The 26,036-nt window shown below is 40.1% G+C and overlaps 1 protein-coding gene across 4 annotated transcripts in view; it reads right to left on the minus strand.

Annotated features, from left to right (window-relative positions):
* Positions 1-4,626: 4,626 nt before the first annotated feature.
* The window catches only part of idua (alpha-L-iduronidase), a 261,756-nt gene continuing 240,346 nt past the window's right edge, over positions 4,627-26,036 (minus strand). For all 4 annotated transcript variants that reach the window (XM_072584238.1, XM_072584237.1, XM_072584240.1 and 1 more), the window contains 2 exons: positions 16,156-16,271; positions 4,627-7,728 (listed from right to left, as the gene is read on the minus strand). In XM_072584238.1, the coding sequence (XP_072440339.1) occupies positions 7,625-7,728; positions 16,156-16,271 (220 nt within the window). In that variant the 3' untranslated portion in view covers positions 4,627-7,624. The remainder of the gene's footprint in view (positions 7,729-16,155; positions 16,272-26,036) is intronic.

The following is a 26,036-nucleotide window of genomic DNA, read 5'->3' on the forward strand; positions in this document are numbered from 1 at the left end:
TAGCGTTTTTGATAAGGGATAGAGTTACAGCTGTGCTGAGTGAGGATATTCCCGGAAATACATCCAGGGAAGCTATTGGGGTGGAACTGAGAAATAACAAAGGGATGATCACCTTATTGGGATTGTATTATAGACCCCCTAATAGTTAGAGGGAAATTGAGAAACAAATTGGTAAGGAGATCTCAGTAATATGTAAGAATAATAAGGTGGTTATGGTTGAGACAGGATAGATCAAGTGAATCCTTAGAAGAGTATAAAGGCAGTAGGAGTGTACTTAAGAGAGAAATCAGGAAGGCAAAAAGAGGACATGAGATAGTTTTGGCAAATAGAGTTAAGGAGAATCCAAAGATTTTTTTACAAATACATTAAGGACAAAAGGGTAACTAGGGAGAGAATTGGGGCCTCTCAAAGATCCCTCACTATCTCCCTGGTCCCACCCCCCACCTTACTAGTTTAAATCCTCCCGAGCAGCTCTAGCAAATCTCCCTGCCAGTATATTAGTCCCCTTCCAATTTAGGTGCAATCCGTCCTTCTTGTACAGGTAATTTCTACCCCAAAAAAGCTTCCATTGATCCAAAAATGTGAATCCTTCTCCCATACACCAGCTCCTCAGCCATGCATTCATCTGCTCTATCTGCCTATTCCTGCCCTCATTAGCTCGTAGCACTGGGAGTAATCCAGTTGTTACTACTCTCAAGGACGTCCTTTTTAAATTCCTGCCTAACTCTCTGTAATCTCCCTTCAGAATCTCAACCTTTTCCTTTCCTATGTCATTGGTTCCAATGTAAGACAGCCTTTGTGTGGAGCTACAGGAAATGGGGGAGATACAAAATGAGTATTTTGCATCAATATTTACTGTTGAAAAGGATATGGAAGATATAGAATATAGGAAAATAGATGGTGACATCTTGAAAAATGTCCATATTACGGAGGAGGAAGTGCTGGATGTCTTGAAAAACATAAAAGTGGATAAATCCCCAGGACATGATCAGGTGCACCCTAGAACTCTGTGGGAAGCTAGGGAAGTGATTGCAGAACCCCTTGCTGAGATATTTTTTATCATCGATAGTCACAGGTGAGGTGCTGGAATACTGGAGGTTGGCAAACGTGGTGCCACTGTTTAAGAAAGGTGGTAAGGACAAGTCAGGGAACTATAGACCGGTGAGCCTGACGTTGGTGATGGTCAGGTTGTTAGAGGGAATCCTGAGAGACAGGATTTACATGTATTTGGATAGGCAAGGACTGATTAGGGATAGTCAACATGGCTTGAGTTTTCTTTGAAGAAGTAACAAAGCTGATTGATAAGGGCAGAGCAGTAGATGTGATCTATATGTACTTCAGTAAGGCATTGGACAGGGATTCCCATGGGAGACTGGTTAGCAAGGTTAGATCTCATGGAATACTGGGAGAACTAGCCATTTGGGTACAGAACTGGCTCAAAGGTAGAAGACAGAGGGTGGTGGTGGAGGGTTGTTTTTCAGAATGGAGGCCTGTGACCAGTGGAGTGCCACAAGGATCGGTGCTGGATCCAATGATTTGGATGTGAGCATAAGGGGTATAAGCTAGTAAATTTGCAGATGACACCAAAATTGGAAGTGTAGTGAGCGAAGAGATTAGATTAAAATGGGATCTTGGTCAGATGGGCCAATGGGTTGAGAAGTGGCAGATGCAAGTTTAATTTAGATAAATGCGAAGTGCTGCATTTTGGGAAAGCAAATCTTAGCAGGACTTATACACTTAATGGTAAGGTCCTAGGGAGTATTGCTGAACAAAGAGACCTTGGAGTACAGGTTCATAGCTCCTTGAAAGTGGAGTCGCAGGTAGATAGGATAGTGAAGAAGGCGTTTGGTATGCTTTCCTTTATTGGTCAGAGTATTGAGTACAGGCGTTGGGAGGTTATGTTGCGGCTGTACAGGACATTGGTTAGGCCACTGTTGGAATTTTGCTGGTCTCTTCCTATCGGAAAGATGTCATGAAACTTGAAAGGGTTCAGAAAAGATTTACAAGGATGTTGCCAGGGTTGGAGGATTTGAGATATAGGGAGAGGTTGAATAGGCTGGGGCTGTTTTCCCTGGAGTGTCGGAGGCTGAGGGGTGATCTTATAGAGGCTTACAAAGTCATGAGGGGCATGGATAGGATAAATAGACAAAGTCTTTTCCCTGGGGTCGGGGAGTCCAGAACTGGAGAGCATAAGTTTAGGGTGAGAGGGGAAAGATATAAAAAGGACCTAAGGGGCAACATTTTCAATCAGAAGGTGGTACGTGTATGGAATGAGCTGCCAGAGGATGTGGTGGAGGCTGGTACAATTGCAACATTTAAAAGGCATTTGGATGGGTATATGAATAGGAAGGGTTTGGAGGGATATAGGCCGGGTGCTGGCAGGTGGGACTAGATTAGATTGGGCTATCTGGTCAGCAAGGACATGTTGGACGGAATCTGTTTCCGTGCTGTACATCTCTATGATTCTATGACTCATGGTGGAAAACTCTCCAAAAAATTCAACACAACTCATACTTAGCCAAAAATATCAGAAGATTCAGCCTCACAATTTTAATGGCAGATGCACAGCAAACCCCAAGAATGTGGCTCTGAGGTTTTTGTAATTATCCCACTGCAAATTTGTGGCTACTTTTACTCCAGATTACTATAATAGATGATTTATATACGGGTTCCCATGGCTACCCCTTTGGTCTGGAGGAAGTGGGAGGATTCGAAGGAGAAATTGTTAAGGGTGAGGACCAGTTCAGGTACTGTTGGGATGTTGGAAGAGGAAGAAACGGAGGGCTTGGAGGCCCCCAACAGTACCTGAACTGTCCTCGCCCTTAACAATTTCTCCTTCGAATCCTCCCACTTCCTCCAGACCAAAGGGATAGCTATGGGCACCTGTATGGGCCCCAGCTATGCCTGTCTCTTTGTTGGCTATGTAGAACAGTTGATCTTCTGTAATTACACTGGCACCACTCCCCACCTCTTCCTCCGCTACATTGATGACTGCATTGGCGCCACCTCGTGCTCCCGCGAGGACGTTGAGCAATTCATCAACTTCACCAACACATTCCACCCCGACCTTAAATTCACCTGGACCATCTCTGACACCTCCCTCCTCTTCCTGGACCTCTCCATCTCCATTAATGACGACTGACTTGATACTGACATTTTTTACAAACCCACCGACTCCCACAGCTACCTGGATTACACCTCTTCCCACCCTACCTCCTGCAAAAATGCTATCCCGTATTCCCAATTCCTCCGCCTCCGCCGTATCTGCTCCCAGGAGGACCAGTTCCACCACAGAACACACCAGATGGCCTCCTTCTTTAGAGACTGCAATTTCCCTTCCCACGTGGTTAAAGATGCCCTCCAACACATCTCATCCACCTCCCGCGCCTCCGCCGTCAAACCCCACCCCTCCAACAGTAACAAGGACAGAACCCCCCCTGGTGCTCACCTTCCACCCTACCAACCTTTGCATAAACCACATCATCCGCCAACATTTCCGCCACCTCCAAACGGACCCCACCACCAGGGATATATTTCCCTCCCCACCCATTTCCGCAAAGACCGTTCCCTCCATGACTACCTGGTCAGGTCTACGCCCCCCCCCAACAACCCACCCTCCCTTCCTGGCACCCTCCCCTGCCACCGCAGAAATTGCAAAACTTGCGCCCACACCTCCTCCCTCACCTCCATCCAAGGCCCCAAAGGAGTCTTCCACATCCACCAAAGTTTCACCTGCACATCCACCAATATCATTTATTGTATCCGTTGCTCCTGATGCAGTCTCCTCTACATTGGGGAGACTGGACGCCTCCTAGCAGAGCATTTTAGGGAACATCTCCGGGACACCTGCACCAATTAACCCCACCGCCCTGTGGCCCAACATTTCAACTCCCCCTCCTACTCTGCCGAGGTCATGCAGGTCCTAGGCCTCCTCCACCGCCGCTCCCTCACCACCCAACGCCTGGAAGAAGAACGCCTCATATTCCACCTCGGAACACTTCAACCCCAGGGCATCAATGTGGACTTCACCAGTTTCCTCATTTCCCCTTCCCCCCACCTCACCCCAGCTCCAACCCTCCAGCTCAGCACCATCCCCATGACCTGTCCTACCTGCCTATCTTCCTTTCCACCTATCCACTCCACCCTCCTCTCTGACCTATCACCTTCATTTCCCCCCCATCCACCCATTGTACTCTTTGCTATCTTCCCCCACCCTCCTCTCTGACCTATCACCTCCATCCCCACCCCCATTCACCTACTGTACTCTATGCTACTTTCTCCCACCCCCACCCCCTCTCTTTTATCTCTCCACCCTGCAGGCACCCTGCCTCTATTCCTGAAGGGCTTTTGCCCGAATTATCGATTTTCCTGCTCCTCAGATGCTGCCTGACCTGCTGTGCTTTTCCAGCACCATTCTGATCTAGACTCTGGTTTCCAGCATCTGCAGTCCTTGTTTTTACCTTATGCTATAGAAACAACTGAACTAAATTAGCCTTCCCATCTCTGTATTCACAACACAGTAAAATTTAAAACTTCAAAGACTCTCAAAGTGGACTCCTATGGTTCTGAACCAGACTATTGAATAACCAATCCCAGACTCTGTGAATAATCAATTCCAGACACTGGTTTCTATCTTAAACAAAATACTTAGCAATTTATTAACAGAGGACAATTAAATAACAATGTTGTCTAATCTGTCTATACTATAAACCAAAAACCTTTGTTTCCAGATTCATTCACACAAAAGACAGACAAAAATGAGTTGAGAGACATGAAGCAAAGGATGATTGGATATTTCTTAGACTTGGATTTCATTTGTATTGGAATTTCCAAAGGTCAGCTTTAGATCAGTTAATTCTTTTAATTTGTGTAAACAATCCTGAATCTGGTTGAGTAGGTAGCACTATCAGTTTTGTAAAGCCTTGGTAAAGTAGATAGCAATAAATAATGACGCTTCAGGATGACTCTAGGGATGTGAGATTTCAGTTACAAGTAAAAGTCAAGTCTGTTCTCCTTGGAACTGAAAAGGATAAAGGTGAATTAATAGAGGGTTTCAAGATGATGAGAGTTTTTGATAGTAGAATATCAAGAAAAACTATTTTGTCCAGGAGATGGACAATGAGGATGTTAGATTCCTAATCATTGGCAGATGATCAAGAGGGGAGATGAGAAATATTTTCACTTAGAGAGTTGTTAGAATCTGGAAAGGGTACGGCTGCATTGGTGGTATAAGTTATTTGCATAAATAATTTTTATTTTTGAAAATAGACATTTTTTTGAAACTTTCATCCTGCACTCAATACGATAACTTGCAAGAAATGCCAATGCATGAAAATAAAGATGATACCTAACAGAATTTCCTGTCAGCCGTTTGGTACTGCTACAGAGTGCCACAAAAGGAACTTGCAAAATTCAAAACACAGTGCTCACCATCTGATATGGTTTTGTGAATGGATAATATTTACTAGACAATCCAGAGTCTGCTAAGAATTATTCTGAAAACCAATTTCAGATTGTCAAGACTCAGTGTAATGCATATGTGCATAAGTTGCATACAATAAAATAAAAAGCCATGTTTTCAGACAGAAGCAACATGTATACTTATCGTACCTATTGCAACTCAAAACAGGTGATGGCCATTCTTCAGTTTATTTTTCAGGGCAGTACCTTGACCAACCTGCACAGTTTAAATTTAAACAAAGTTTGGGGGTTAGCTGTTAACCATCATCCAACTGGCACATTCTTCATGTAAATATCCCTAACAATCAGCATTCTTTTCTCATACAGTATAAACAGCTTGTTTTCCTTTTACATTTAATGTCCTGTGAATTGTCCTAACAAATGCAAGATGAAAAGTTTTGAGAAACTGGATATATTTACAATAATGCTTAAGTTCTCCATAACCTATGAGTTGATTCTTGTTAAAGGGAGTTACACAGGCACTTAGTGATGAGGAACATTTGGATTTCTGTGAAAAATCAAAGGTAAAGGTACAAAGTAAACAAGCTCTTTCTAATAAATAACAGAATGGATCAGCCATGTCAAAATTAGCTTCAATAGTTCAGTCAATCTATGGAAATTCCCCACAAGGAAAATGGTGGAAGCTTTGATTGAATCAAATTCATATTAGACATTTTTAAAAAAAAGTTTGAGGCAACTGGAGACATGGTCTGCTAAACATAACATTATTGGGAGCTAAAGTTGGCTTCTGGATTATGGCTCCCAAAACTGATAATCACGATGATTTTTCTTGTTATTTTTCAATATGTAAATAAATGTATTAAGATTGATTCAGTAATTCCATTTTCATGTGACTACCTGGTCATAAATGAATGAGATGGACCTTGGTCCATTTCTATGTTTCTGGCTTTTTGAAAGACAAGTTTACACTGAAAGGCATACATGCATGTGGAAAAAAAATATTTATTTCATACAAAGAAATGCACAGAAGTTACAACTTACAAACAAGCTTTTTTTGGTCCATGCTAGCTTTTACACTCCATATGGGCAAATATTTGAATCATGTTTAACCACAAGAATTGATTTCAATATCTTTACATTTGCAGACAACACTAGGCTGGATGACAGTGTGTGCTGTGCGGAGGATGCTAAGAGGCTGCAGGTGATTTGGACAGGCTAGCTGAATGGGCAAACACTTGTCTAATGCAATACTGGGTGGATAAATGTGAGACTACCCACTTTGGTGGCAAAAACCAAAATGTAGGTTTTAAACTGTCTCCATTCAGATAAGGTGGCTGTTATGGTTGAACAGGTGCTGAAGGTTGGTGTGCAGCTGCAGCAGGTAGTGAGGAAAGCTAATGGTATGCTGTTCTTCATAGTGAGAGGATTTGAGTATCAGAGTAAGGATGTCTTGTTGCAGTTATACAGGGGCTTGGTGAGGCCACACCTTGTGTATTGTGTGCAGTTTTGGTCTCCTAGTTGAGGAAGGATATTCTTACTGCTGAGGAAGCCCAGCAAAGATTCACCAGACCGATTCTCAGGGTGGCAAGTCTAACAGATAAGGTAAGATTGGATCATCTGGGCTTTTACTCACTGGAATTTAGAAGAATAAGGTGAGATCTCATAAAAACAGATAAAATCCTGATGGGACTGGGCAGGCTAGATATGGGAAGAATGTTTCCAATGCTAGGAAAATCCAGAATAACGGGTCACAGCCAAAGATTAAAGGGTAAGCCATTGGGACTGAGGTGAGGAAGAATTCCTTCACTCAGAGTAGTGAACCTGTGGAATTCTCTACTACAGGGATAGATTGGGTTGGGATATCTCGTCGGCATGGACGGGTTGGACCAAAAGGTCTGTTTCCATGCTGTACTTCTCTATGACTCTATGAATGGTGGTGTAGCCTCGAAGGGTCGAATGGCCTACTCCTGCACCTATTTTCTAAGTTCCTTTATTTCAAAGTTGAAACTACTTTCCTTTGTCCCTCTGTCTAATTTTCAATATTTCCACCTCAACCACTAGCCATGGAAGCTAATTTGATAACCTCAAACCTTGTGATTGTAATATACCCTGACCATATTGAACTAAATTACCCATTTAGAGGAAGCATATGCATTTATTTACTCCTCCATCACAGATAGTGAAACTTTTCTTTACAAAGTTTTTAATCTTTCCCTTCAATATATTGAACAGGGTCAGAGTACTGTCCAGGTTTGCCCCAGTAATCCACTGCACGGATACGATAGAAACCGGACACCTGTGGAAGTTCTGTTGAAGGAAGGAAAACATATCAGATACCAAACTTCCAGTAGATTGAACACATTTAAGCTGAGAATATTGGTGGGGATATAGTTTGGACACTAATTCCACCAGGATCCTTTTCCATTTAAAACAAACTTCTGAATTCTTCTTGAGGAATATGGAGCACAGCAGTGCAAATTGCTTACTGTCACTAACCAGGAGATACAAGTTAGGAGCCAAGAACTATGCACTTAGAAGTTAAGATCCACTGCAGTTGCCTGGACAGTTTTGAGTGATGCTGTTCTTTCCCTGCCATTAGGCTGTGTCAGATTTCAGTAACATTTGGTCCTTGCTAAAGTCAAAGAAAGAAAATTGCTCCCTAAAGACCCCTGGGGTTATGGACTCCTTTAGTATCATTCTCCTCCCACCTTTTCTTCATTCTTGTCATGATCAATTCTTTGTGGAAGGCCTTCAAGCAACACCTTCTCAGCTGAGATTTTTTAATGAACAACTATGTACTTTAGCACTAGCCAGACCACTCTCAGTAGTTACTGAAGCTTCGGCTAGATATTAAAAAAAACAAAAATACACTGGATTGAATTTTATGGTGCAGGAGGGAATGTAAAGGTGGAGGGCAAGCCATGGCCATTGGCCCTTTAATTGGTTTGAGACAAACTGCTCCCTCTATCAACAGTAAGTCCCCTGTCAAAGTAGTAGGTCAATCAAATGACTGGCAGTTCCTTTGTCTTACCAGTGTCATGGAGCCCAATTTTACATCTCATACCATGACTACCATTTCACACTGAGGATGGGAGCCTTAAAGTCTAGGCCATACAATTGTACCAGTGGCCAGTAAAAATGATCCATCACAAAACAGGAGAGAAGAGGACTGAAGACAGGTGGTGTCACTTGGAAGAGTGGGAGAGAAGAGGTCCTACAGATAGACAGCAACACCTAAAGGAGTATTCAGTCCATTTAAAACTGTGGTTCTAGAGCAAACTGATGGCGTTCTAAGATAAATCAAAACACAATGTAAAAGGAAAACAGGAAATTGATTGTCAGTATTTTTGTCATTTTTAAAAATTCAAGTAATTACAGTAAATGTAAGACTGTACGAATAGAAGTAATGTTTATGAAGAGTAATAAAGATAATTAGACTGGATGGTGAAGTTTTCCTTTATATCTCAACTAGGAAATTTTAATCAAGGTAAATAGAATATTCATTGAAAAACTAAGAATATAAGTACACAGTACTAGAGACAAGACTTAAATTTACTCAATAAAATCATTCAATAATTGGATTCAATAAAGCTGACAGAGCAGGTGATGTGCCATGGCTGCAGGATGTGGGACCTAGTAGATCCAAGGAAAACATGTTTGCAATACATGGCAGAGTCAGTGTGTTAGAGGCTGTAGTAGCAAACATTGTAATGTGTCTGAGAGGAGGAAAGTCACTTGGACACTTTCTTCAAGGAAGTGGATACATCCCTTGGGATAGGCTTATCTGATTTAATCCATAGTCAGGAACTGGGAATCGGGCAGATTTGGGAACAAGAAGGTAGTAGGAGTCTCAACACTCGCAATTGGCCAACAGGTGAGAAACTTATGGATGAAGATGGAGACTGCAGATTGGACGAGTGAAATGACCATGGCATTGTGGTGCAGGTACTAGGCTATGGTATAGTCAGATATAGTATAGTATAAAGGGACACAGTTCTCTACAGCCAAGAAAATGCATCCAGAAGGCTGTGTTGCCTATCTAGTCTCAGAATGTGGCACATTTGCACTGGACTGGAGAGGAATTTGTAGGGGGAGAGGAGAATCCAGTTGTCATGGTCCATGTAGGCACCAACGACATAAGCAGACCTAGGTAAGACGTTCTGCTTACAAAGTATGAATAACCAGGGTCTAACATATAAAGCAGAACCTCAAAGGACTATGAGCAAATTAGAGTAACTAGGATTAGGCAGTTAAATAGGAAGGCTCAAAGATTCATGTGAGGGAAATGGATTTTGATTATTAGGGTACAGGCAGGAGTATCATTTCACATGAAGAGTACTGTGACCAATGTTCTGGCAAGTTGTATAATTAGGACAGCAGAGAGAGCTTTAAACTAAATGGTGAGTTGAGGGTTCAAGTGAAGGGAAATGTGATAAATTAGAGTTAGGACAAGGCAATACAGTAGGCAATAATAAGGGAACTGATAATCTGAATGTGTCAGGAAGGGATGGAATTTAAAAACTTAAGAGTGCACCAGCAGATACAGGTAGAGATTGCAAAAATAATAAAAAAGACAGAATTAAAAGACATTGTATCTGAATGTACAGTGCATTCACAGCAAAGTAGATGAATTGACAACACACATGGAAGCAAATGGATATGATCTAGTTACGATTACAGAGAAATGGCTGGGGGGAACCAATGCTGGGAACTTAACATTCAATATTATTCAACATTCCAGATGGATAACGAAAAGGAGGTGGGTAGCAATATTAATAAATGATCAAATTAGCATATTAGAAAATTGAATCTTGGGTCAGAATATGAAGATATAGAATCCATTTACTTTGAATTTAGAAACAGCAAGAGGCAGCAAACATCAGGAGGAATTATGCAGTGGTGGGAATGCAGTAAGGAAATCAGAGGTGCTTGTAACAAGGGTTACGCAGTAATTGGGGGAAATTTGATCTACATTTAATCTGGATAAACCTGATCAGCACTACAGCTGCATAGCATAATGTATACAAGATTGGTTTCTCCAATGTAGAGGAGAAAACTAACGCAGACTCGGTGAGTACTTTGCAGAACACCTCTGGTTTGCGCTCAAGCATGGCCCTGACCTTCCTGTACCGGTCATTTTAACACAGTGTCCTGATTGCATACCCACTTGTCTGTTCTCGGCATGCTGCAATGCTCCAGCGAATCACAGCAAAAATTGGAGAAGCAATATCTCATCTTCAAACTAGGAAATTTACAACCTTCTGGGCTCAATATTGAGTTCAACACCTAGACTTTGTGAACCCATTCCTTCCCTTTCCTTTAGCTTTACTGATTGTATTCTCTGTCACTATGTCCTCTCTCCCCGCCTGCCACTCCAGTGGGACTGCCTGTTCTTTCCAGTCTGGCAGTTAGATATATCTTTGTTCTGCCATTCTCGCATTCTGATCACTTAATCTGAACTATCAACGTCCTTCTTCCCACTGCACTCCAAACCTTCCCCATTACTATTGCATAAATGTTGCTCCCTCCACACTTCAGTTCTGATGAAGAGTTATCTAGACTCAAAATATTAGCTTGCTTTCTCTCCATGGATGCTGCCTGATCTGCTGTGATCTCCAGCATTTTTTGTTTCCTGTACAAATTTGAGCATCTGCAACAATTTGCTCCTAGTTTTCTATATGTTGAGTCAATTTGTGAATGTGCCACTTTAGATATAGTATTTTGCACTCAGATATAAAGGAAAAACACTCAGAATACTAGAGGGTGAAGGACTAGCAAGATTGAAGAACTAAAATAAATTAGTTTTTGTGAAAACTGGCAATTTTCACCCAACCAGAAGCTGATGCATTCTCTGAATCTGAAGTGTTGAAAGAGGTAGTGAATATGTTGGTAATCTTCTGAAATTCTATAGATTCTGAAAAATTGGAACTCAGCAAACATAATCCCATTATTTAAGAAAAGAGGGAAAGAGAAAATGTGGAATTGCAGCCTGATAACTTGATATTTAGTGATAATGTGATAACTAGACACCTAGTATACAATAGTTGGATTGGGTAAAACCAACATGGGTGAAAGAGAAATCATGTGTGACCTACTAATTGTAGTTTTTTTGAGATGTAACTAGCAGACTAGATAAATCAGCAGTTGTGGTGTATTTGAATTTCAAAAGGATTTTGAAAAGCTCCCATTCAGGTTAATAAGGAAAGTTAGATCACATGGGACAGGGTTATTATTAGCATGGATTGACAATTAGTTAAGGCACAGAAGACGGACAGTAGCAAACAGCAAATCACTTTCAGATTCTAAGCTATAACTATTGAGAAACTAAAAAGATCATTTTTGGGTCCCAGCTCTCCATGATCTACAGGAATGATTTGGATGTGGGGACCTAATGCAATATTTCTAAATTTGATAATGAAATTTAACTAGATGGAAAAGAGAGTTATGAAGAAGAGGATATGAAGCTTCAAAGGATTTAAACAGGCTGAGTGAGTGGGAAAGAATATAGCAGATGGAATATAGTGTGGAAAACTGTGAAGTTATCCATTTTTACAGTGAAGAAAGCACGACAGTGTAGTACTTAAACGGCAAGAGATTGGGAAGTTTTGCTGTCCAGAGGGACATGGATGTCATGCATAAGTCACTGAAAGCTAACTTGCAAATGCAGTAGGAAATCAGGAAAGCGAAGGCTATGTTGCTCTTTCCTGCAAGTGGATTTGAGTATAGGTATAAGGATATCTTACTGCAATTGTATAGAGTCTTAATGAGATCATATCTGGAATACTGTGCACAATTTTGATACAGCTTTTATGCTTAAAGAGACATTGACAATTTTCTTCCTATTTAGTCAAGATGAAACCTTGATGGTATTGATAGTGTATGCTACCTATACCAAAGATTCCATTTCAAATCTCAGTATTAGGCAACAACAGACTATTCTTTCTGCTCTGCTGCATTCATATCAGTAGAACATCACCATAAAAAAAAGGTTGTGGTTTTTATTTAATTTGTAAAGATCTTATAAAGTTCATATGTTTACCGCAAATTGGAGATTTTCATCTCAGCCAAATTATCGAGTCATCCAGCAGGGAAACAGACCCTTCAGCCCCACTCATCCGTGATGACCATATTTCCCAAACTAAACTAGTTCCATTTGCCTGTATTTGGCCAATATCCATCTAAACCTTTCCCATTCATGTACCTGTCCAAATGTCTTTTAAATGTTGTAACCATATCTGCATCTACCACTTCCTCTGGTAGTTCATTCTATCTATGCATCATCCAGTGTGTGAAAATGTTGCCCTTCAAGTCCTATTTAAATCTTTTCCATCTCATCTTAAACTGATGTCCACTAGTTCTGAGCTCCCTTACTCTAACCTATGCTATTCATGTTATCTATACCTCCGATGATTTTGTAAACCTCTATAGGACACCTCTCAGCCTCCTATTCTCCTAATATTTTTCCTACTGCAGGGTGATCAAAACTGTAGGCAGTACTCCAAACGTGGCCTCACCAATGTCGTGTACATCTGTAACATGATGTCCGAACTCCTATACTCGATGATCTGACCAATAGGTAAATTACAGGGCTAACTGAAGGACAAAGACCGATTGAAAAGATAGGCAGATGGGCAGAGGGGATAGGGTTGCCTTATTAGTAAGAAATGAAATGAACTCAATAGTAAGAAGTGAAATAGGGTCAGATGGTATAGAATCTGTGAGAGTAGAACTGAGGAACCACAAAACAAAAGTTGGACTTATGCACAGACCTCCAAATGGTAGTCAGGAGCTGGGAGGCAAGTACACCAGGAGATAGAAAAGATGTGTAGGAAAGACAAAGTTACAGTGATCATGGAGGATTTCAATATGCAGGTGCATTGGGAATGTCAGGTTGGTAGTGGATTGCAAGTAAAGGAATTTGTGGAATGTCTGCAAGATGGCTTTTTGGAACAGCTTGTGGTGGAGCCCATTAGGGAACAGGCAATACTGGATTTCATGTTGTGCAATGAGGCAGACTTGATAAGGGAGCTTAAAATGAAGGAACTCTAAGGAAGCAGTGATCATAATATGATTAAATTTACTTTACAATTTGAGAGGGAGGAGTTAGAATCAGAGGTAATAGTTTTACAGCTGAATAAACGCAATTACAGAGGCATGAGGGAGAAGCTGGGTAGAATTGACGGGGAGAGAAGCCTAGCAGGAAAGACAGTGGAACAGCAAATGGCAGGAGTTTCTGGGAGTAATTCAGGAGTCACAGCACAGATTCATCCTGAAGATAAGGAGGCATGGTACAGGACAGTGAGGCAACCATGGCTGACTAGGGAAGTCAGGAGTTGCATAAAAGGAAAAGAGAAAGCATATAATGTGGTGAAGGGCAGTGGGAAATCAGAGGATTGGGAAGCTTACAAAGACCAACAGAGGGCAATTAAAAAAAAGAAATAAGGAGGGTGAAGATTAAACATGAGGGTAAGCTAGTCAGTAATATAAAGGAAGACTGTAAGAGTTTCCTTAGAAATATAAAGAGCAAAAGAGAGACAAAAGTGGGAATTGGACTGCTGGAAAATGACACTGGAGAGATAGTAATGGGGAACAAGGAAATGGCTGAGACTGAACAATTACTTCACATCATTCTTCACTGTGGAAGACACGAGTAATACCCCAAATACTCATGAAAGTGAGGGGGCAGAGCTGCCTATGGTATCACTAAGGAGAAGGTGCTAGAAAAACTGAATGGCCTGAAAGTGGATATATCACCAGATGGACTACACCCTAGAGTTCTAAGGGAGATAGTTGAAGAGATAGCGGAGGCGTTAATGGTGATCTTTTAGAAATCGCTAGAATCAGGAAGGGTCCCAGAGGACTGGAAAATTGCTAACATGACACCCCTTTTTAAAAAGGGAGTACAGCAAAAAAGGGAAAATTACAGATCGATTAGCCTAACCTCACTCGAGGGTATGATCGGGAATTCATTATGACGGATAAGATTTTTGAATACTTGGAAGTGTATGGTAAAATAGGGCAAAGTCAGCATGGTTTCATCAAGGGAGGTCAGGCCTGACAAATCTGCTAGAATTCTTTAAGGAAGTAACCAGCAGGTTAGACCAAGGAGAGCTAATGGATGTTAACTACCTGGACTTCAAGAAGGCCTTTGACAAGGTGCTGCACAGAAGGCTACTGAATAAGATGTGGTGTTCGAGGCAAGATGCTAGCATGGATAGAAGCTTGGCTGTCTGGCAGAAAGCACAAAGTGGGAATAAAAGGGTCCTTCTCAGGATGGCAGCCGGTGACATGTGGTGTTTCTGCAAGGCTCAGTGTTCGGACCACCAATTGTCACTTTATACATTAACGATCTAGATGAACTGAGGGCATTCTGCCGAGGTTTGCAGATGGTACAAAAATAGCTACAGAGGTAGCATTGAGGAGGCAGGGAGGCTGCAGAAGGATTTGGACAGGTTAGGAGAGAGGGCAAAGAAATGTGGCAAAATGTGAGGTCATGCACTTTAGTCGGAAGAATAGAGGCATGGACTATTTCCTAAATGGGGGGAAAATGCAGAAGACTGAAAGGCAAGGAAACTTGGGAATTCATGTCCAGGATTCTCTCAAGGTAAACTTTCAGGTTGAAGTCAGTAGTTAGGAAGGTAAGTGTAATGATGGCATTTATTTTGAGAGGACTTAAATATAAAAACAGTGATGTACTTCTGATGCTCTGGACGGCTCTGGTCAGAATACATGTGGAATAATGTGTGCAGTTTTGGGCTCCATATCTCAGGAAGGATGTACTGGCCTTGGAGCGTGTTCAAAGGAGGTTCACGAAAATGGACCCAGAATGAAAAGCTTAATATATGAACGACGTCTGAAAACTGTTGATTTATACCCGATGGAGTTTAGAAGGATGAGGGAGGATCTAATTGAAACATACTGAATTCTAAATGTCCTGGGCAGGGTGGATATTGGGAAGATGTTTCCATTGGTAGGAGAGACTAGGACCCGAGGACATAGCCTTAGAATAAAGGGAAGACCTTTTAGAACAGAGAAAAGGAGAAACGTCTTCAGCCAGAGAGTGGGGACTCTATGAAATTCATTGCCACAGAAGGCTGTGGAGACCAGGTCATTGAGTATATTTTAGACTGAGGTTATTGAGTATCGAGGGGAACAAGGGTTATGGGGAGAAAGCAGGAGAATGGAGTTGAGAAACCTATCAGCAATGGTTGAATGGTGGAGCAGACTTGATGGGCTGAATGGCCTAATTTCTGTGCCTATGTCTTATGGACAAGTGAATCCCTGCTTCCTAAAATTATTTCAGACATCTTGTGAAGGTTTCTTGTCCACTATCTTAGTGAGCAATACGAGACATGCTCAGGACAAGAATCAAGTGATATAATTATTTGATTACAAATGGGAAGTACATGAGAAATTAGAGATTATTTTTTCCTTTATGTTGCGTATATTCTTTTACGAACAGACCTGTTGTAAACTCCAGTGAAATGGTTACTTTAGTGTAAAATTTGCATTTCTTTGGCAGGAACAGTTTACCTGGAAGACTTATAACACTATCAGTTTGTGATTGTGAGCCCCAAACTAACTCAGTGCTTTTCATTCGCAAAACATCACTTTATCATGGGATTATATTATTTGCAAACATAATGTGGATCATTGTACAGAGTCAAAACCATAGATCATTTTATGTTAGATTAAATTCACAGTAGAAACCGAAATAAAGAAGCTAAAACTAACCTTTTTTCTTGTGGAGTGGAGCATGTATAAAAATAGTAAATATAGTGTCTTTATCATTGATTCTTCTATAAACAATTCCATCTACTGAAAATTCCACTTCAAATGTTTTTAAACATCTGCATTAATCAAAAAAGAACATATTAGGCACACATTTCTAGCTTCACATTGTAAATGACAAATATTAGTTGCTTATGCTTAAAATAGTTAAAATAAGATTCTCATTTAAAAACAATACTGGAAAGAGTGCGAGGGAGGTTTATGAGAATAGTTCCAGGGATGAGAAACTCCAGATGGGACTTTTTGGAAAGGCATATCACAGCAGAACGTTTGCACTTAATGGTAAGATCCTGGAGAGTGTTGCTGAACAAAGAGAATTTGAAATCCAGGTTCATTGTTCCTTGGAAATGAAGTAACAGGCAGCATTTGGTCAGAGCATTGAGTACAGGAGTTGGGAGGTCATGTTGCGCTGTACAGGACATTGGTTAGGCCACTTTTGAAATATTATGTGTAATTCTGGTCTCCTCCTATTGGAAAGATGTTGTGAAACTTGAAAGGGTTCAGAAAAGATTCACAAGGGGGTCTTGCCACAGTTGGAGGATTTGAGCTATCGGGATAGGCTGAATAGGCTGAGGCTGTTTTCTCTGGAGCATCGGAGGCTGAGCGGTGACCTTATAGAAGTTTATAAAATCATGAGGGGCATAGGTAGGGTGAATAGACAAGGTCTTTTCCCTGGGGGAGGAGTGATTTAGTCCAAAACACAAGCAAAGGGTAGTGCATGTATGGAATCAGCTGCCAGAGGAAGTGGAGGAGACTGGTACAATTACAACATTTAAAAGGCATCTGGATGGGTATATGAATAGGAAGGGTTTGGAGGGATATTGGGCCATGTGCTGACAAATGGGACTAGATTAATTTAGAATTTAGGATATCTGGTTGGCATGGATGAATTAGACCAAAGGATCTGTTTCTGTGCTGTATATCTCTATGATTCTATAAATTAGAACAGTTTTCCTTGGGGATGAGAAGGCAAAGATATGACTTTTCACAACATAAGGGTTCTGGACAAAGTAAATAGGGAGAAACTGCTCCCCCTCATAAAAGGATTGACAATGAGAGGGCACAAATATAAGCCAATTTGCAAAAGAAGCAAATATGATACAAAAAAAAATTCTCATATGGTGAGTAGTTAGGGTAACTGCCTTGAAGTGTGACAAAGGCAGATATAAAGGCAGACAAGAGACTGAAATGGAAATTGGACTAATATAAAGCTGAAAAACCAGGAAAGTTTTAAAACTTGGAAAGATCAAATGGTAAACACTTGTAGCAGTATAATATCTTTTATTTTGAAGCAATGAGGAGGATACTTTGAGACAGCATGACAAAAAAAGTCTTTGAGTTAAGGAAATTCTGCCTAATACCAGTCCTGTGATTGTTTGATTTGCACTTTGTTCTAAAGCTGTAAAAGACATAGACATCTAGAACGTCCACGTTAAAAACATCTGTCTCTCCATCCATTCCCCACTCTCTCCATGTGGGTGAAAGAACAGAAAAACCAGAAAAGCTTTTAAGAGAAGTACATCAAATAACTTAAGTCCACCAGATCCACTACTGAAGTGGAGCATGATCACTGTTTCCTGAAAGATCTTGCTGGTGATCAGAAATAAAAAATTGAAAATGTTAGAAATAAACAACAGGTTGTTGTGGTTCTGTTCGCCGAGCTGGATTCCTGAAGAAGAGCTTATGCCCGAAACGTCGAATCTCCTGTTCCTTGGATGCTGCCTGACCTACTGCGCTTTTCCAGCAACACATTTTCAGTTTTTTTCATGATCACTGTTTTACAGACTACAGTGTGTCACACACTGCTGAAACTATTAAATAGTAAGACACTATTTAATCCATCCTTCTGATCTGGATTTCTGTTATTTGGAATTCTGTTTATCTGATGGTTTATTTCCCCACCACAATGTATTTCAAACTGTCCGCCTTTTGTCTGTATTAAATGTGTGCATTTGGGGTTTTTTTTAAGGGGCATAGTTTAAGTTGTAGGATTAGAAAACCTTTCTTTTCTTTGCCATTTGTTTAAGTTAAATATATTACAATAAAGTTATTTTCTGTTGAGAAAATATAACTCAATATGAAATGCTTTTATTTTGAATTACAGTCAGTTAGGCAAATTGGTCACCTTGGTGGTCTGAATGGAAGTTTATACATTTGTGACAGCACTAAATCATAATGCTCATTGTGAGCCATTGCAGCCATGAAGGGCCACCATCCTTATTCTGTGATTCTGGCTTCCTTCTACACTTTTAAGAAATACTTATAATCATTTTTACTTGGAGTATCTCTCTTTATGTCATTATATACTGAGTTAATGGAAGAGATTTTAAAAATTCTACACATGCTGGTGATCAGAAATAAAAAATTGAAAATGTTAGAAATAAACAACAGGTTGTTGTGGTTCTGTTCGCCGAGCTGGGAATTTGTGTTGCAGATGTTTCGCCCCCTGTCTAGGTGACATCCTCAGTGCTTGGGAGTCTCCTGTGAAGCGCTTCTGTGATCTTTCCTCCGGCATTTTTAGTGGTTTGAATCTGCCGCTTCCGGCTGTCAGTTCCAGCTGTCCGTATATGGGGTCCAGGTCGATGTGCTTATTGATTGAATCTGTGGATGAGTGCCATTATCCACAGATCAATCAATAAGCACTTCGACTTGGACCCAATATACCAACCACTGCGACGGACAGCTGGAACTGACAACTGGAAGCGGCAGAGACAAACCACTATAAATGCCGGAGGAAACAACACAGAAGCACTTCACAGGAGGCTCCCAAGCACTGAGGATGTCACCTAGACAGGGGACAAAATGTCTGTAATACAAATTCCCAGCTCAGCGAACAGAACCACAACAACGAGCACCCGAGCTACAAATCTTCTCCCAAACAATAAACAACAGGGCACACAGGATCAGAAGCCCAAAAGTTAGAATCCTAAGTAGAGATGGTCAACCCATGTCTCAGAATGTAGAACTATGTTAAAGGGAAAATATTAACTTGCCTTTCGGTTGCTGAGGACATTGTACATTTATATCACTAATGCATTTAACATTGTTAAATATTACAATGCACCTCACAGGGGTATTATCCAACAAAATGTGACACCTAGCCACATAATATCAGAACAGATGACTAAAGTCAAAGAGATAGCAGTTATCAAAATAGGGTGTAGAGGCAGACAGCATTGTGCAAAGACATAGGAGCCAAAGTGGAGCAATTTTAATCACAGACTTACAAATAGCCAGGAGTGTGCAGAGATCTTAGGGGAACTGTAGGGCTAGAGGAGCTTATAAATTAGGAGAGATAAGATCATGACATTGTCAGATTAGCAGTCAATGTAGCTTAGTGAGCACTGGGGTCCTGGCTGAATGAACTAGATGAGATTTAGATATATAAATGTGTGTCTATGTAAATAAATACACATATTTATATACGTGTGTGTATAATATAATAATACATAATAAACAAATAAATCAATAAAACAACCAGTATTAACTTCTAGGTTAATTCAGCTTATGTCTTTTTTGTTAGTTTTAAACTAGGCAATTTTCCAGATTCTGTTCCCTGAAAAATTTAAAACTAAGATTAAGGCTCACCCATATTTGATATAGTTAGTGAAGTATTAAGTTTTTATTCTGTTTACAGGTTGAGTCTACCTAGCTGTCATTTACATTAGAACCACAGAACAGAAGGGAGCCATTCAGCCTATCTTGTCCATGCCAACCCAAAGACACCCAGGTGCCCTTTTCAATCTCATCTTCCTGCACACAGCCTATAGCCCTGAAGCACGTTGGTCATGTCTAAGTGAGATGCAAACTACAAAAGGTCAAAACTACAACTAATTCCCTCAGCAAACACCCAGATAAACTGAAACCAAGGAACATTCCTAAGTACCACCTATCTCTATGAAAACGTAGTCTGTTCTGGGATGTCCTCAACTAATCTTTAGATTAATTATCCCTCATCTATAATTTATTCTTTGACTAGAGGAAAGAAATGAATTTTACTGGCTGCTTTTAAACTAATTTGGCTCAAACTCCCAAAACAAAAGCAACTCTCTGAAACGCCATTATTGGAAATATTAAAAATATCCTGTCTCCAACTTTTTAGCTAAGTAAGGCCACCTGCTATTTTGTAGCTCTATCTTTCCATTCTGAGTTAATTAAACAAAGATGGATTACCTTTTGAATTTCCATTTCTTAAAGTACTCTAGCAGACTCTAAAAATCAAAATTTTAATGAGCTTATCTTTCTAGCATTTTTTTTTAGGTCAGTGACGGCAGCATCCTTTCAACTGTACCACACTCCAAGCTTGCTTCAATTGCATTTACCCATTTTTTTCTGTTTAACATAAATTGTACTCCAAAATATATGAACTATAAACTAGATGTGCCATTGTATATAATAATATGTGCTGCTGGGTTTAGGATAAGTTCAAATTTATGAAGTCTACCAAGAGAGTGCTGGAATAGTCAAGTGATAACACTTTCATTGATAAGGGTTTCTGCAGATGTGTTGATGCAGGACAGAGATGGGCAATATTACAGAGGTGGAAGTTGGTATTCACGGTAATATGAGATATTGTGTTATAGGTATTTTTAGTAACTCACTCACCAGCTCACATTTACTAAAACCCCATTCTCATTCATTCATTCATAACTCCTTATATTTACTACAACATGCTTTCATCCATTCATTCATAAAACTGTGATTTTGTGTAAATTTTACTATTACAAGATAGACTTAATTAAAACACCCCTTTCAACCCATTACTGCTTTTTCACACCTTCATTCCTTATCAGCTCCACACTCCAATCTTCTTTAAGCTTATTTCTACATCAAAAGCTACCTCTGAATAAGTGTCAATATAGTAAAGTATTCAAAACAATACCCTCCTAACATCACGTCTCTACAACTCAACCGAAACTTTGGAAACATTATTACAACATTAATCAGCTCTCACCAACCATCTCTCAGGACCTGAATAGATTACAGAACATCAAATATTTTCCTCAACTAGAATGTACTTTTTAAAATACATATTAAACAGGCCCAAAACTTACTGTCAAAACAACACTTCCATGAAACTGCATGAATGAATGAAACTTACACCGGCAAATAGTGAACAAATCTCATGACTGCTTAGCAAGGTTAGATCGCATGGAATACAGTGAGAACTAGCCATTTGGATACAGAACTGGCTCGAAGGGAGAAGACAGAGGGTAGTGGTGGAAGGTTGTTTTTCAGACTGGAGGACTATGACTAGTGGTGTGCCACAAGGATAGATGCTGGATCCACTACTTTTCGTCATTTATATAAATGATTTGGATATGAATATAGGAGGTGTAGTTAGTATGTTTGTAGATGATATCAAATTGGAGGTGTGGACAGTGAAGAAGGTTACCTCAGATTACAACAGGATCTTGACCAGGTGGGCCAATGGGCTGAGGAATGGGAGGTGGAGTTTAATTTGGATAAATGTGAGGTGCTGCATTTTGGAAAAGCAAATCAGAGCAGCACTTATACAGTTAATTGTAAGGTCCTGGGAAGTGCTGCTGAACAAAGAGACCTTGGAATGCAGGTTCATAGCTCCTTGAAAGTAGAGTCGCAGGTAGATAGGATAGTGAAGAAGGTGTTTGATTTGCTTTCCTTTATTGGTCAGAGCATGGAGTATATGACATTGGTTAGGCCACTTTTGGAATATTGTGTGCAATTCTGGTCTCCTTCCTATCATACACAAAAGTTTGTAAGGAGCAGATTGTTTAAACATTTGCGAAAGCTGCCTGCTGTTCCTGATAGGATTCAGAGTGTCTGTCCAGTCTGTTTGCATAATTAAGAGGTATTAGTCTTTTTATCTTTTAAGTTAGTAAATGTTAATAAAAGTACTAGGTTTGTAAAACTTGAAAGAATTCAGAAAAGATTTACAAGAATGTTGCCAGGGCTGGAGGATTTGAGCTATACGGAAAAGCTGAAAAGGCTAGGGCTGTGTTCCCTGCAGCATCGGAGGCTGAGGGGTGACGTTACAGAGGTTTATAAAATCATGAGGGGCAGGGATAGAATAAATAGTCAAGGTCCTTCCCTGGGGTGGGAGAGTCCAGAACAAGACGGTATAGGTTCAGGATGAGAGGGGCAAGATATAAAAGGGATTTAAGGAGCAACTTTTTCACAGAGGGTGGTACGCGCATGGAATGAGCTGTCAGAGGAAGTGGTGGAAGCTGGTATAATTACAGCATTTAAAAGGTATCTGGATGGGTATATGATTAGGAAGGGTTTGGAGGGATATGGGCCAAGTGCTGGCAAAGGGATTAGATTAGGTTAGAATATCTGGTTGGCATGGACGAGTTGGACCGAAGGGTCCGTTTCCATGCTGTACATCTGTATGACCCAGGTACTGTAATCAGTTTAACATCCTCTGTACTTTTATTAAGTACATGTATAATTTCTAACTTATTTAGAACCATTTTATTACCATTTACTTACTTAAAAGATAAAAGAACTAATACCTCTTAATTATGCAAACAGACTGGACAGACACTCTCAATCCTATCAGGAACAGCAGCCAGCTTTAGCAAATGTTTAAACAATCTGCTGCTTACAAACTTTTGTGTACAATAGATAAAACCGCGCAACACGATGATGATAGAATTATAATGTATGTAAGAACTGCGTATAAAGAGGCTACTGTAAGAACTGTACTTCAGGATTCCATCTCCCCCTCAAACTGTGCTACTGGGTTTGCTGAGTAAAGAGGCTATTTTCACCACTCACTGATTTAGGTCATTATCTGAACCCGATCCCACAGCAATAAAAAAGATATTGGTTTTAAGCTCACCTCAGGACTAAATTTTCAAAAGTCTTTAGTGATTACTTGTAGATTTTGCTGTGCATATTCTGGTCAGTTTTCACTTAACACACCAGTCAAATTTGCAGCCTTTAAAGGAATTTTTAAATATACATTTTACTTACTTATTGTGCAGTCAGGTGGAGAAGGATTGCCTGTTCTAGCTGCACAATAATTTGCAGGTTGCTATACACCTCTTCATTTCATCCTCCCAAAGAACTCTGTAGACTGACAGGTCTGCCGTTTGAATAGTTTGGCCTTCATACTTCCTAAAGTCAAATTACATTCAGTTCCTTCAACTTGCAAAATGAGGTCAGCAGACCAATGTTGTCCAGCCTTGGCACTAGCCACATTAGATGCAACAATTTCCAACCCTGATTCAAACATGATCCATTATCTGTTTCTTTCACACTATACTGATTAAGAATCAAAGGTCATAAAGTTTCTTGAATCCTATTCAGAAGTGAAAATGGGACCAGATATTCAGCATCAGGCTGTTCAACTTTGATTCCATTCTAAATCTTGAGAATTAATTACTACACAGTACATATAATATGGTCCCTGGGCACACTTCCCGTTAAGTTGCCAAGAAGATTGGAGCAGCATTTTGCCCTTTGTGGCAGGAATGGTGGAGGGGAAGATGCAGCCATCTCTAACCAAAGTTTGAATTATTTCTATTTAAAGAACTGACAACTGCTTTCATAACCAATTCTTCTAGCTATCAGGAAATGGCATGCAGTGTGTACTTCTGCTATACAGATGTATTGTACTTTGTATGGGAGTAGATGAAATGTCAAGGGATCTCTAGTTTTTAATGTCATCCCCTCAATTCTGACTGCCCTTCTGTTATCGGCAAATGGATGGGGGAAGGGTAGGCACAACAGCTGTCATTTCCAAAATCATCAGAACCATTGGTATTCCAACAAGTGGAATTGTTTCAGAAAATAATTTTGGCATAACCAAGTACAGCCCAAATTCCAATAACTGTGCCATTTATAACACTGCAGTACACTCATTTAATTAGGACATTTGGGGCCAAAATGTCATCCAAATATCAAAATAAAGCATAGATATTTGGAGAATATACTTGACCAATTTGCAGCTTGCCATGGTTCACATAAAAGTGATAAGAAGATTGAAAGAGGAACATAGGATAATGAGCCAAGCACCTGTATCTAAAATTGAGATTCCTACCAAGTGAAGCTAGAATACAGGGCTAAGAACCTAATATCCAACATGTTAAACAGTAGGCTATAGAGAGAACTTTGTGATTCCACAATCAATGGATCAAATCAAAGCTCTGCAGACTTGTTACATCCAGTCATGAATGGTGATGGACAATTACAAAAGTAACAAGAGCAGCAGTCTTCATGAGCATTTCCATCCTCAAAGATGGGAGACTAAGTGAGTGAGTGCAAAGGACAAAGACTGTAAACCATTTTCAGCCTGAATTGGCAAACAGGTGAAGAATTCAGCCTCTTCCTGAGATTGCCACCATCATAGATGTAGTCTTCAGTTGATTTGATTCATTCATGCTATCATGGAACTACAGACTGTAATTAATAATGGCAAAGGCCCCCATAAAACTTTGACTCCAAAACTAACCATTGTGGTACAGTTACAACATTAGCATCGATTCAATAAATTATGAAAATGCCTGTGTAGGACATGTCAACTAAAACAAAAAAAAAAATCCATGGCTTTAACAACCCCATTTGCATACTTGTGATCATCAGCAAAGAAATGGAAGGGATTGTCAACACTGTTATCAAGCAGAACTTACTCAGAATCTGCTCACTGATATTAAATTTGGATTCTGCCAGGACTGCTGTGTTCCAGACGTCATATATTCAAACATGAACTAAACAGCTGAATTCCAGAGGTTAGATGAAAGTGAGTGACTGCCATTGACATGAGGTCACCAGTTGACTTGAATGTGAGATCAAGACATTTCTTTAGGAGCATGAAACATTAACAACAATGGTGAACGTGGAAGCCAGGAAGGAAAAGTTGGATTGCCAGTAGTTTACTCAGAAGAGAATAAAGAGAAGAGTGCTTAACTAGATGATGAACTCAGAAAGGGCAAGAAAGAAAGATCAGAAAGAAAGTAAAGAAAGATACAGGTTCAGTCTTAGGACAGGGAGAGCTTTGTTAAAAGTTTAGCCCAATGGAGTAGGGAAGTTGAGGATGTGCTAGAATTGGCTGATCAAATGGTGTCAATCTTGGTGATGAAGAAATCCATGAACTCCTTGCATGTGCTGGAGGTGAGGTTAGGGGTAGAAATGTTTCAGGAGGTAGTTTACAGAGGAAAAAAAAGAAGGCCAAGGATTATGTTTATAGCACAGCACAAGTCTGAAATGATAAGCAATTTTCACAGCTAAGAAAGAGGCCAAGTATTGCTTTGTGTGTCCAGTTAGATTTGGCTGGTCCACAGATAATTAGGATTGTTTTTCCAATTGTTTTATTTTAATCCCTTCTGTTTTGATTATGGGAATCAGAATTCTCATTATTCATTTATTTATTAAATCAAGGATCTCTTGCTTTTTAATCTGTCCTTTCAAATTCTGCCACCTTCAAAGGTTTGTTTGGATGCATTCCCAGCTCTCTGCTTTCCTGCACCCCCCCTTAAACTTGTTTCATTTAATTTATATTGCATCCACTTGGTCAAAGCTAACCATATTAATGTGCTAAATTTCATCAGCCATGTTATTGCCAATTCCAACAGTCTATTCCATCTGGAAGTCTGTTCCATATGCCTTGCCAGTTACTATTGTGATGACACGCGTGCTTTTCAGAAACAAAACCTATGTTTTACATTGTGGTGATGGTCCCTTCAAGAGGTTTCTTTAGCAGATTATCTCTTGTTAGGGAAAAATCAACAGGCAACAAAGAATTCACCATGTAATCAATGTTCCTAGGAGATAAGCAATAGAAAAAGGATCAACGAGAAGTTAATTACGTTGGGGAGGTTGAAGGAGGGTAGATTATATTC

This window comes from Chiloscyllium punctatum, chromosome 14, assembly GCF_047496795.1.
Source record: "Chiloscyllium punctatum isolate Juve2018m chromosome 14, sChiPun1.3, whole genome shotgun sequence".
NCBI lineage: Eukaryota > Metazoa > Chordata > Chondrichthyes > Orectolobiformes > Hemiscylliidae > Chiloscyllium > Chiloscyllium punctatum.